This window comes from Lathamus discolor, chromosome 5 (assembly GCF_037157495.1).
Source record: "Lathamus discolor isolate bLatDis1 chromosome 5, bLatDis1.hap1, whole genome shotgun sequence".
Classification (NCBI taxonomy): domain Eukaryota; kingdom Metazoa; phylum Chordata; class Aves; order Psittaciformes; family Psittacidae; genus Lathamus; species Lathamus discolor.
Window position 1 is genome coordinate 45865569 of NC_088888.1, and position 12100 is coordinate 45877668.

General features: G+C 37.3%; 1 protein-coding gene across 6 annotated transcripts in view; it reads left to right on the plus strand.

Moving 5' to 3' along the window:
• ARID1B (AT-rich interaction domain 1B) overlaps nucleotides 1-12100 on the plus strand; it is a 330916-nt gene that overhangs the window by 32865 nt on the left and 285951 nt on the right. For all 6 annotated transcript variants that reach the window (XM_065680613.1, XM_065680617.1, XM_065680614.1 and 3 more), the window contains exon 2: nucleotides 549-743. In XM_065680613.1, coding sequence (XP_065536685.1) covers nucleotides 549-743 — 195 coding nt within the window. The remainder of the gene's footprint in view (nucleotides 1-548; nucleotides 744-12100) is intronic.

The following is a 12100-nucleotide window of genomic DNA, read 5'->3' on the forward strand; positions in this document are numbered from 1 at the left end:
ATAGCAATATGAAAGTGCTGAAATACAGTGTTCTGTATGCGTTGCGCTTCTTGGAAGTTTTCTTTTCTTTCCACTTTCCTTTTTCTTTTTTTTGCCCCCAAGGTAAGAAAACAGATGTTTTCTCAAGGTTGAATGGGTTGTCCACTACTTGTGTCTCTTTTGATACACGCAGTTTTCTTTATGTTTAAACATTAAAGTCAGTGATGCTAATCGGTTTACAACAGCATACTTAATTATTTCTTAAGTTTATTGTGCGTTTTTTCTGCTTTTTTTTTTGTAGGTAAGAGAACTGTAAGTTCGAGTGCAAAAAAAAAGAAATAAAATTATTATTCTTAAATGCAGTGGAAGTCCCAAACTCTCCATTCAAAACCTCACCTAATTAATATAAAAACCAAAGTAGGATACTTTGCCTGTTTGTGTGTCAAGTCAATATTTGATGTATAGAGCATTGAGAAAACGTATGTAGAGTCTGCCCGCGGTGAGTGTAACTGTTCTGACCTTTTTCTTTCCACACCTTAAAGTGTTTCTTGGCTTGTGTTTAACAACAGGGCAGCCCAATGGATCCGATGGTCATGAAGAGACCCCAGTTGTACGGCATGGGCAATAACCCGCACTCTCAGGCGCAGCAGAGCAGCCCCTACCCCGGGCAGTCCTACGGCCCTCCTGGCCCCCAACGCTATCCCGTGGGAATGCAGGGCCGGGCCGCGGCAGCCATGGGAGGAATGCAGTATCCACAGCAACAGGTTTGTGGAGGATTTTTCTCTGTTACTTTGGTTTCCCTCCTCTCCTTCTCTTCCCTTCTGACGCTATGGTAATAGAGGGGGTGCAAAGAGAAGAAACCAGAAATAAGTATTTCTCCCACAGAAGGAGGGTGAAAGGCTGTTTTGAAAGTAAATCTATTATGTTGACAGTGTGAATGTGTTCTGAAACCCCATAGTCAGAAAAGAGTTTAATTTGTTGCTGGTGCTTTTTGAAGAGAGGAGTATGTCAAATGCAGTCAATTTTCCTTTTTCTGGTTGATATTGTTTAGTCTTGTATATATTTTGTTTGTTTGTTTTTAAAATTCTCTTCCCCTCTGACTTAGATACCTTTAAATGCAAGATGAAAGCTAGAGCTGACACCAGTGCAGCAAGACTAGTGTTGTCCAGTGTATACAAAAGTGGTGCATCTTTCTAGCAGCCGTTTGTTGTTGTGGTGGACTTTTTTGTGTCTTATTCCTCTTTTCCCCGTACGGAAGGAGCCTGTAGCTTTTCCTACTTTTTCCCCTTTACCAACTCTTTAAAGTCAGGATATTTATTTATTTTATATCAGAGGACAAAGAAATGTAAGAGTTTCCTTTTATCTGCTTGGATTTCACTGTTGATGGTGACCTTTTCTGCCTTTTTCCTGCCTTTGTAAAGAAGGTCAATTCCTATGTTCATACCATATACTAAGAATGATACAGTACTTTTCTGGGGGAGAGGGGGTGTGGGTGTGAATAAACCCAGATTATCAAGAATTTATATGTTTCACTAATTTTGTTTTTAAAATTAGGAATGTGAGTGTAGGCAATGGGAGCTCTCTACTTTTTTGTGAGCACAGCAGAGTAATAACTTGCTCATTAATGGGAAAGGACATTCATTTCATGCAACTGACTAGTTGCAAGTAGCTTTTTTAATGTCATTTAATGTTAAATATAGAGAAGATAAGAAAATCTTGCATTCCCTGGCAGATAGGTGTCTGGCTAATTCTTGTTATCACCCATCTACCAGGGCAGGATATTAATCAAGCGGTTAATTAAATAACAGTATCTAATACAGTAGTTGAGTGAATAGTACCAACAGTCTTCATTTTTATTCTTTTCTGTTGTTAAATAGATACTTACGAGGGAGAGGTTGTTTGGTTTAGAAATGTCAATATATTTGGTTGCTGCATTCAGACAGCAAAGTGTTTTGTCAGTCACAAAAGGAGGAGAAATTGAAAAAAGGAGGCTTTATTTTTCTACCATGTGGCTGTAGCCAAAATGAAGTTATTAAAACGTATTTTTAATTTTCAAATGAGTTCTTGTGTGCTGTGTGGAGAGGGGTGTTGAATTTTCACTGCATTTGCTAATTGCTTGATAATTGTAAATTACCCGTCAGCAGGCAGTGACCTGGCACAGTGATTGGCTGCCGGCCCTATCCGTCTTCTCACAGCATTAATGTAATTGGCTGAGCAGCAGCACAGTTCTGAGCACTAATGCTCTTTGGGGAAAAAGTGAGAGGATAATTATGACATTGAATTTTTATTGAACGGACATCACCACCTAGGCATGATTTTGTTTTGGACAGCCTCCAAAGCGTCGTGTGTTTGGTTTGTGAACCTCTAATGATCTGAATCCAGTTCCTTTCATATTGCTCATATATTACCACCTTTCTACAAAGGATTAAAATGCAGGAATGCAGGTTTGTAAATTGAATTGCCAACTTACCAGCTGAGTGGTAAGTTGTCTTTGGCACAGGATGCCACAGTTTGATTCCTGGCTGGGTTTTTACTCCTGTGACATGAATATTAAATAGGGAGAGCCTAGCTACGCTTGTTAAAATTGGCAGTGTAGCGTGAACCTACTTCTAGATATAATGTATATAAAATAAATAAGATGGCCAGAAGTTTCAGAAGATGAATCTCAGCACTTTCTGGAAATTGGAGTCCTTTACAGTGTCGCATTGAATCTTTCAAAAGCACACGGCACTTCTGAGAAGTCGATGGTTTAAAAAGTACTGGGCTTTAAACACATAACAGCGCTCAGATTTAACTATTGTGCGGAGACTGCGCTGGGTAGATGGATTATGAGGGTGGAAGTGCCACACTGTAGGAAGGGTGGGAAACATCAATGGGAGGGGTTGTTCTTATTTTAAGTTCTAGTCTGCTGTTGCCCAAAGATAGCCGAGGGTGTCAGTTGTTTCCGTGGATGAAACGAGCAGACTTTTTGTTAGACTGTGAAGATATTTGAAGAAGACCTTGAAATGTTAAGTCTGGCTCTTTGTCAGCGAGTGTTGTGGCTTGAGGTTAGAGCTATGGGACTTGACAATTTAACTTGCAGGCTCTGATGTAGGATGCTGCAAATGAAGAAATAAAGATGAAAACAACACCCGAAATATCCAGCTAAAATTAATGGAAATGGTAGAAATGAAGATAATTGCCTAGATCTAGGTAGTTGGTCTGTGTCATATTGCAGCAGAGAACAGTGTATTCCAGCCTGCTGCCCAGGGGTGAAAGGACTCACTCCTGGGAAGGAAGCCTGTGGCATAAGCAGTGAAAGATTAAAGAGGCTGAAAAAGTGTTAGCAGTTGCAGTCATTCTGCATATCTGCAGCACAGGTGTCAAGCATCACCTGGTAACTTGATGCTTCATGCCAAAGATAAGGTGCAAATAAACCCCCAAATTTTCGTAACATTCTTTGTAGAAATCTCAGGATATTGAAGAGAGAATGGAAAGTATGGGATATATTCTGTGACATGGCTGCAGAGGATGCTGTGAAGAAAGAAACCAGATCTCCTAAGCATTTGAGCTTGAAACTGATCTCTCAAGAGTTACCCGTGACGACCCCTAGAACAAAACACTAAGCCTTATATAAGGGGCAGAATTTGAAATGTCATCTTTTTGCATTACTCAGTAATACAATTAGAGATAAAGGAGTTGAAATATATATGTAGGCATGTCGGAAAGAGGTAAAACTGTGAGGAAGCTAATGGTAACCTGAGTTTTTCTTGTTCTTCTCCAACACTTGACAACAGAGATTCAGATTTATCATGTGAAGATGGGTGATAGCTTGTTGTGACAAAATGTTAAGCAATTTGAATAATGTAGCAGCATTTTGTCAGATTTTAAGGGCATGCCCAGAGAACTCAGTGTGTCAAATAAATATATAAAGCATTTGGGCTGATCTAGGTAAAACTGTCTTAATGGGTTAGGAGATTAAAAATCACATTATTCTGCGTAATACGCATTATTACCTGTGTAAAAGGGGAAATGTAAGAAAGAAAGGTGTTAGTAAAAGAGTTATATACTTAATTTATAGGATTGCAGACATAGCAGTTAATCTCTTTTGTCAGTAGGCATAAATATGTATGGTGAATGAATTACTCAAAAAGAAATTATGTTGTTTGGAAACTTTTGAGGTTTTGTCTCTTCCCTGTCATCTTTCAGTGGGAGGGGAAGGACGTAGGGAAAGCTGGGAGCAAGATGACCTGTGCCTGTGTTGTCAGTTTTCAGCATGATTGAAACACAGGTTGCAACAAGGCCAGTGGTTGCATCCCAAGGTTTTTAAATGCTGGTCTTGCATGTAAAACTTAATACTGCTATCTCATCATCTCAAGTACTCTGTCTCCTGGTTTGCATGGGATGAATATAATTTTAGGATTATTAACACTCCTTAACCCAGGACTTCACAGAGATTGCAGTGTGTATGTAAAAACAGCAGAAAAACACACTTTGGAGTTTGATTTTTGGCTTCTAATCTCTTAGATGCTTCTTGGAATTACGAAGAGGTGATGTCAAAATTGAAAATCCTAATAAGCAGGAATACTTAGCACCTGCAGTCTTCAGGCTTGATTTTGCAGTACATTTCACTATAGTGTGAGTAATAAGAAGTGATTATAAAAACAATAATTACCTTTTCACTTAACTTTTCCCTTTCCCATCCACCCCCCGGCTTCAGGCCTCAGTCAAGCAAGTGATGGTGCCATATTCAGTTTCTGGCTTCAGTTCAGTTGCCCTGCCAAAGTGTTTCTGTGCTTTAGTGCTGTATGCAATAGGAAAACCTGCTGCTTTGTAAAAACATTTCTCTAAAACTAGAAATATCTCAGAGTACCAATTAAAAGTGTTTTGTTTTGAGCTTTTTTTCTGCTTTTGTCTAATGGTGTTGCTTTTTCATGTTAATAGCTTGTAATAGTTCATTTTGTGCTGAATTTCATTAAGCTTAAAAATCAGCTCCTTGAAATACCCACATACAGGTTTTGAAAGTTTTCAGTAAAGTCTGAAGGCTTGGATTTATGAATGTGTTTGAAAGAATTGAATGCTGTGATGTGCCTGTTTAATCAGATGATCATTGCCTAATTGATTTTTTTAGCATTCATTAAAATTCCTTGTGTACTTGATGGACTGGAACAACAACTTATTGTGTAAATAGAATTGTGTTGCTATAATGCATAGTAAATTCTTTATGAAAGATAGTTGTGTGGATACGTACAATAGCCATTCCTAATAGCTGTTCAAAATGGATTGTTTCAGTACTGATCATGCAGTTGTCTTAGTGCCTTGAGCCTGCTTGCAGTAAGTCAGTTACGAGACTTGAGCCTCTCTGTTCTTTCTCTTTTTTTTTTTTTGCCATAGAAATACCATAAGATGAAGGGCTGCTAATCACTTGTCCCTTTAACATTTTATATATATATTCTTGTTCTGTGGAATTCAAAAATAAGTGTACTCAGTGTCCTCATAATTGTAAGAGTGGAACTGTAAATATTCAGAGAAACACTCTTTTACCCTATCTCCTTCTCCCCCTCCCCCCCTTTTTTTTTAATGTACAGATTATTTCAAGGATTAAGGAAAATATGCTGCTTTTTTTGTCTTGTATGGCAGGTTTCAACTTGGAGTAACTTTTTGTTAAAGTTGTAAAACCTCTGGGAATGTTCAGCAAGGATTTTTTTTTTTTTTTTTTGTAATGGAAACTGCAAGTCAACCAGAACTATAGCAGCATCAATATGATTACCTCATTTAGGAAAGGGTGTACAGTGCTCGTGTTGGGTAATGTCCCGGATTGGAAACATTGAATTTAGGCCAAGGAAATCAATTGGCTGTTGGTTTGGCAGGTAGAGTTTTAAAGCGAGCAAACACAAATGTGTGTTTACTACTGGTTGGTTGGCTGGTTATGTGTGTGTGTCACTTTCTGAAATCATTTTAATTCTAGAAGATTGATGTATGCCAAGAAAGTGAGGCTTACTGTCATATTTTGCTTTGAACCATTAACTTAAAATGTGGTGCATACAGTGAATCCTCGTCAAGTGGTATATTTGCAGATTTTTGTGCTCCTAAGCAGCTTTTAGCATGGTTGATGTTAGTATTGGTTAGGGGAGCAGACACAGAAAATAAACATCGTTTTCATTTCTTAGCCTATTTATTTTGTAAGAACAGAGAATCAATCAATATGATTGAGTTGCAAAAATAACCAGTGGAGGACAAAGTATTGAGATGTGTTGCTTTTTCTTAAAGATGAATAGACTCCTTTCGTACACACGCATAAGAAGGATCAGCACATGCATCAGAAGTGTGTTTTTCCAGAGGTTTTTTTTGTTTAACTTTTTTTTTTTTTTGGGGGGGGGGGGAGGTGGTGTTTTTATTTTGGGTTTGGGTTAGTGTCGTTTTGGCGGGGTTTGGTTGGTTGTTGGTTTTTTTGGGGTTGGTTGGTTGGGGTTTTTTTGTTGTTTCTTTTTTCTTTGTTGTTGTTGTTTATTTTTTGGTGTGTATATGTGTGTTTTATTTTGGGGCTTTTGTTTTGTTTTGCATTTTTCTGCATGACATTTATTTGGAGCTTTCTCTAGCACATAATTCCTGGAAAGCAGAAAGGTTGAAACTCTTAAAGATGAGTATTTTCCTAACTACTTTTTCTATTAAAACAATGTAAATACTTGGAATTAAAATAATTCCTCAGTAAAATATTATTTGAATGTCATATCTGCTATCCTGTTGGATTGCTATAAACTTATGGGGGAGGGGAGGAATCAATCGAATAAGTAGAAGAACTTCCTGGGGAGTGTGAAGTTTGAATCCTGCCTTTTATGAAATAGAAAAGGGATGAGAAGTCACAGCTGTTTGTCTTCCTTGTAAGGTCATCTTTAAGAATGGATCTTTTGATGGTCAAGTGTTAATAATTGCAAAGAAAAGTTGCTGCTCTTTGTCATGTAAAGAAACGGGATTTTTAAATTTCAGATTTGGGAAAATGCTAAATAATGTTCATGTGCAGACTGTAGGAAAATGTTTAGCATGGTTCTTTCTTTGGCTATACTAAGCCTCATTGACTAAATTGAAAAAAAGGCTGCTACTTTAGTTCATGCCAGGATAAGGCTTTATGTTGTATTGTCTCCTTTAGAATTATCCCTTCTATTGAGTGTAATTCACTCTATAGAGGGAGGTGTGCAGAGATTACAGATAATGACGGAATCAAATTTGACATAAGTTTGAGGTCTTTATGGTAGTTTAGCTCTTCATCTTAATGCTGGTCATCTGAGATTGTTTACTGAAGAAAATCCCTGAAGTAGCAGAATTGCATTATTATGGAAAACAGAAGCATTTCAGTAGCTTATATTATTTCTTTGAAACTGTGGAAAAAATGTAGGTTGAAAAAAGAAGAACTGATCCTTCAGCTGGTGAGAGAAAGCTTGGAAATGAGACATTTGTATCTGTTGAATTACTATGTACTGACATTCAGTAAATGCTAATTTTTACATCCATCCTGGAGCAAATGGCAGTCTAGATTTGTGTAGAAACTGTGTAAGAATCATCAACGTACTATGCTGAATAAAATGTATTTTGATACTGGTAAATGATTGTACTTCAGTTAGAATATTTAATAGCTGTAATCACATTTGTTATTCTGCTTAGAAGTGGGGGCATGAGAGAGGAAAACATGCAAGCCCTGTATGTTCGTGTTCTGAAAAAGGTTGCTGTTAAGGAAGCAGCAGTTATTTTGTTGTTAAGAACTTGGTTTGCTAGCACTATTAGCTGTCATTCTACACTGGAGTTTAGGCAGGAAATAGATTTTGGTGATCAGAAGTGGAGAACAGAGGGCCGTTTGCTGCTTTGCTAGGAAGATACAAAATCATTTACTTATGAACAGCTCATTTTACATGGCAGCAGGAGACATGAGTTTATTTACATTTGAAGTAAAATAAGCATCTTGCTCTAAGAAAAGACTACTGTATTACTCTATTCAGCAGCTGCCATATAATGACTGTACCAGGAGGGTTTTAAAGTGTAGGTAAGGAATAATTAACTGTTACTCCTAATATTATAGTCATAGTAGTTTTCTGTTAATAATATTCATCAAAGAATAATTGACACTTGAAACTGCTGAAATGACATCCAGACCCATCATGTGCACGCACGGTAAGATTTTCGTAATCGTACTTTCTGTAATGCTCCCCAGGGGCAACTCAGCATTTTTTTAAATCAATTTTTTTAAGTCTTGGGAAAAGTTTCTCAGAAGATACTATCAATTGTCCATAGATTTGAATTTACTTAGAGCAAACAAGGAGGGAATGGAGTTTGCTTTTTTAAAACTAGGGAGTGTGTTTCCCATAGCTGAAAATAGGGCTGAAGATAAGAAAGTGAAACCTGTCGGAAATCACTGGGAAATTTGCTGTGACTTCAGTGGAGCTAGATTTCACCTGGAGGCCATGTTGTTGGGGTGGGTGACATGTATTTAGTTGCCAGCAGCGTAGGCAGAATCAGCTTTTCGAAGTCAATTGAAGAGAACTTCAGAACGAGACAGGTCAATACCCTTCGCTTTGGTGACCTTGGGACAGGTAGCTTTCTTCTTGGAACAATAGACCTTTCAAGAAATATCTGATATCAGTGTCTCGGGATAGGACTCCTATTGCTACCAGCAGCTTTTCTTTTCTTTTTTTTTTTTTTTTAACCAAGAATTGTTAGATTTAGTCTAGATTTAGCAAAAATTAGTTCTACAGTAGCACAGTAAGTACTGCAAAAAGTCAAAAGCATTTTCCACACCTTTTTAATGTAGTTAGTCTTAAATGACATGTGTCCCATGCAGTTTAAACAAAGCTTTTGCGGCATCCTGCTTCAGGTTTGTATGTTTTATGACCTGAAGCATTAGGACCTTTGTGGGAGTAGATGAGTTATTAAAAATACATATGTATATATAAATTTTTAAGATTTTTATGTTTCAGACTATTAACAGTCTCTGCAGTTAATTTTGTTGAAAACTCTAGTTTGTTTTTATATGTATATATATGTGTGTATATATATATGTGTGTATATATATATATATATATATAGATCCTTACAACTATACTAACCGGGCACATATAAAGATCCTAGTGTAAATACTTTAAGCTTTTAGTGTTTTGTTATTTTTCAAGACTGATGAAAGAAAGATTTAAAAACTTAAGGAGTAACTGAAAGATATAGCTTATTTTATTATTGTAGGCTTTTATTCTCTTTCTACCTTGCATGACCCCATTTTTGGGCGCTGCTCTGGTACTTGCGTTTATTCATTGCTTTGCCTAAAATAGAACAAATGTGTTAAATGCTTGCATCCTTGCTGATAAGTATTTGATCTCTGAATCTTATAATGTGTTTTGGGGGTGGGGAAGAGGAGCAAGGAGAAAATCAGTGTCTGTTTTATTTCTCTCAATGCTCCATCCTTTTATGAATGTTGTTTCTTTCACATTTCTGTGTTAAGAAGAAGGCACATAAAGGGCATAAATGCACAATATTAAAAAGTATGTTTGAATCTAAGTATACTCTGAATTCAAATACACATTTCAGACAGTAAGTGAATTTGGCTTTGGTATATATATCAAAGGCACAAATTACACTTGCTGTTGGTTTGTTTCACAGAAGAGTGATGAAGAGATTTCTGCATATTTCTTGGCAAACTGTAATATAACTTGCCTTTTGAGACAAGAGTCCAATCAAAATAAGCAAGGTTTATATAGCTACTTAGGGAAGATGTCATTTTAATTACAGAAGTATCATTCCTTATCTTGAGTCTATGTACATCCATGTGTTTAACAGCCAGTGTTTTGCAGGACAGGTTAGCAAAACTGCCTTTTTCTTTTCACAGGATTCTCTCTTTCTCCAAACTGTTTTGTGCTGTGCAAGTGGTGCTCAGTAAAAACAAATACACAAGAGTCTATACCAAGAGCAGATTGAGCCTGTGCACAGAGGAAGCAAGCAGAGCTGCTCAGCAAGGACCTCTACTTTTTGCGCCTCCTGCCCCCTTTTTGAATAACTCCGCTGCTCACCTCTGCTGTCCATCCTAACTTTCCCATCTGGCAGGACTGAAAATTGGCGTGTGTGTTAGCTCTTCCACCATACTGGAGAGTATTTAAAAGGATGGATGTAAATTGAGTCATTTGTGTTTTTCATTGGTTTCATTTTATTGCTGGTTGGCAAAACTGAAGAAAATCAGCAGCTAGATATCCCCCTGCAGGTTTGGGAAGTGTGTACTTAATAGATTTATGGCCCTTTTACGTTTGGAGGGCTGTTCAAGGAAGGAGACTGTTACTTCTAAAATGAACCTTAAGTTCTGCAGAAGATGATACTTGAGGCCTTGTGTTCACCAAGGAAAAAATCGTACCTGATGTTGGAGAGCGGGCAGGTGGGTTTTCAGTCCTCTGAGGTTATGCTGTGGGAAATTCCATATATCCTTCTCAAATTGAGATTGTTTTATGACCTGAGTAAATTTGCAGTCTTGCAGCAAGTAGTGAAGCATAGATTCAGTAAATGCCAAGACCGTATAGGTACTTGGCCTTTCTTTTTGATTTTACACATTACAAGAAAAATAATGTTTCCTAATATTGCTTTAGGCCTGTAACATAGGGGTTACAAGAGAGCATTGCCACAAAAAGCAATTGAAGAATATGCAGGAAAAGATCAGATATACTTCGCATGCATTCAGTGTAGGCTTTTTTTTCTTCTTTCTCTCTCCTGTTCTGTCATCCCATTTTTGTCTTCAACATGTAGAACTGACTAAAAATACATTCCTATTCTTGGTGTGTGCATTAAGATCCTTTATAGCAGAATAAAAACCTGACTAAATATCAGAACCATGTGTACGTGTCAGTTGCTGCACTTTTACTGTAGTTGCTCTAGACCTGCTTGCAGGCACTTTGAGACTTCTACTTTCTGTAAAGCTTTTTTTATTTTTTTATATTTTTTATTTTTGCCCCTCCCCCCACTTTTTTTCTTTTTTTTTTTTTTGTGGGGAATAAAGCAGTTTTTAGCCCAGAGGATAAAATTAATTATTGTTATGAAACCTGGTTGTAAGGCTGTTGTTTATAAGAATGTGGAAAGATGCGCACTACATGTAGCGTTCTGCTTAGTGCAGAAAACATGTTTTTACTTGAAAAGTATTTTTGATGCGTGGACCCATTTTATGTATTCCACTTCCAACCATAGGCAGGAGTGACTGTTTCCTGAATCCTTTCAGGTAATAAATTTTAAGTTTCCTCATAATTTTTTGTAAATATTTGCTGAAAGGAAGCGCAACATGCTTTGGTACATGTTAATCCTGTAGTAATGGAATGCTGCAAATGATAGGGGTTTTCATTATATTGTGTTTTTTACTGTCTCCAAGATGCAGAATTTCACAGCTTATTTGGCATTTTCAGTAGCATCTCCGAAAAGAGGGGGATGCGAAGTCTTAAATAACAGAGTTTAGTAAAAGGCATAGAAAGGAGCCTGGGACTAGCAGAGAAGCAGTATCAGTTAGCACTGATTTTACAAGGAATGATCATCCACTTCCTGCATGTCAATAAAAATGCAGGAGAGCACCTTTCTTGACACAGGGGTTGCTGAAACATCAAGTGCTGTCTTTTTTTGTAATACTCCCATGGATGTTTTTTCACAAAGTGGTATCTGTCAGAGCTTGAAATACTCTTGCGCAGTTCCCTTTGAACAGGTAGCACAGGACAAGTTCTAGCACATACCTGCTTGACATGGGGCCGCCTACTGCAGGGAAGGAATGCCTTGCTTACATGCATCTGAGTTGATGTGCTAAGAACTTTGCCAGTCGTTCTGCCAATTACATACTGGGCTGTAAATTATTACTGAACTTCCATTTTGAATCATGGCTTCTTTTCTTTTTCTTTTTTTTTCCTCACCCCCCACCAGAAGACGTTAGCAGTTGGAAATATTGAGGATGCTATTACAGTTTGTAATTAGCCTGGAGATATTTTTACAGAGAATCTAACATAAATTTGTGCATTTTTATTGCTACGCTGTCTTTGGTTTTGCAAAGCAATATTTGCTTTCTTGTGTTGCTTTAATAGTACTGTTCATCTAGTAATGCACGTGGTAGAGTATGTCAAATTACAATTGAAAACAGATACTGTGAATG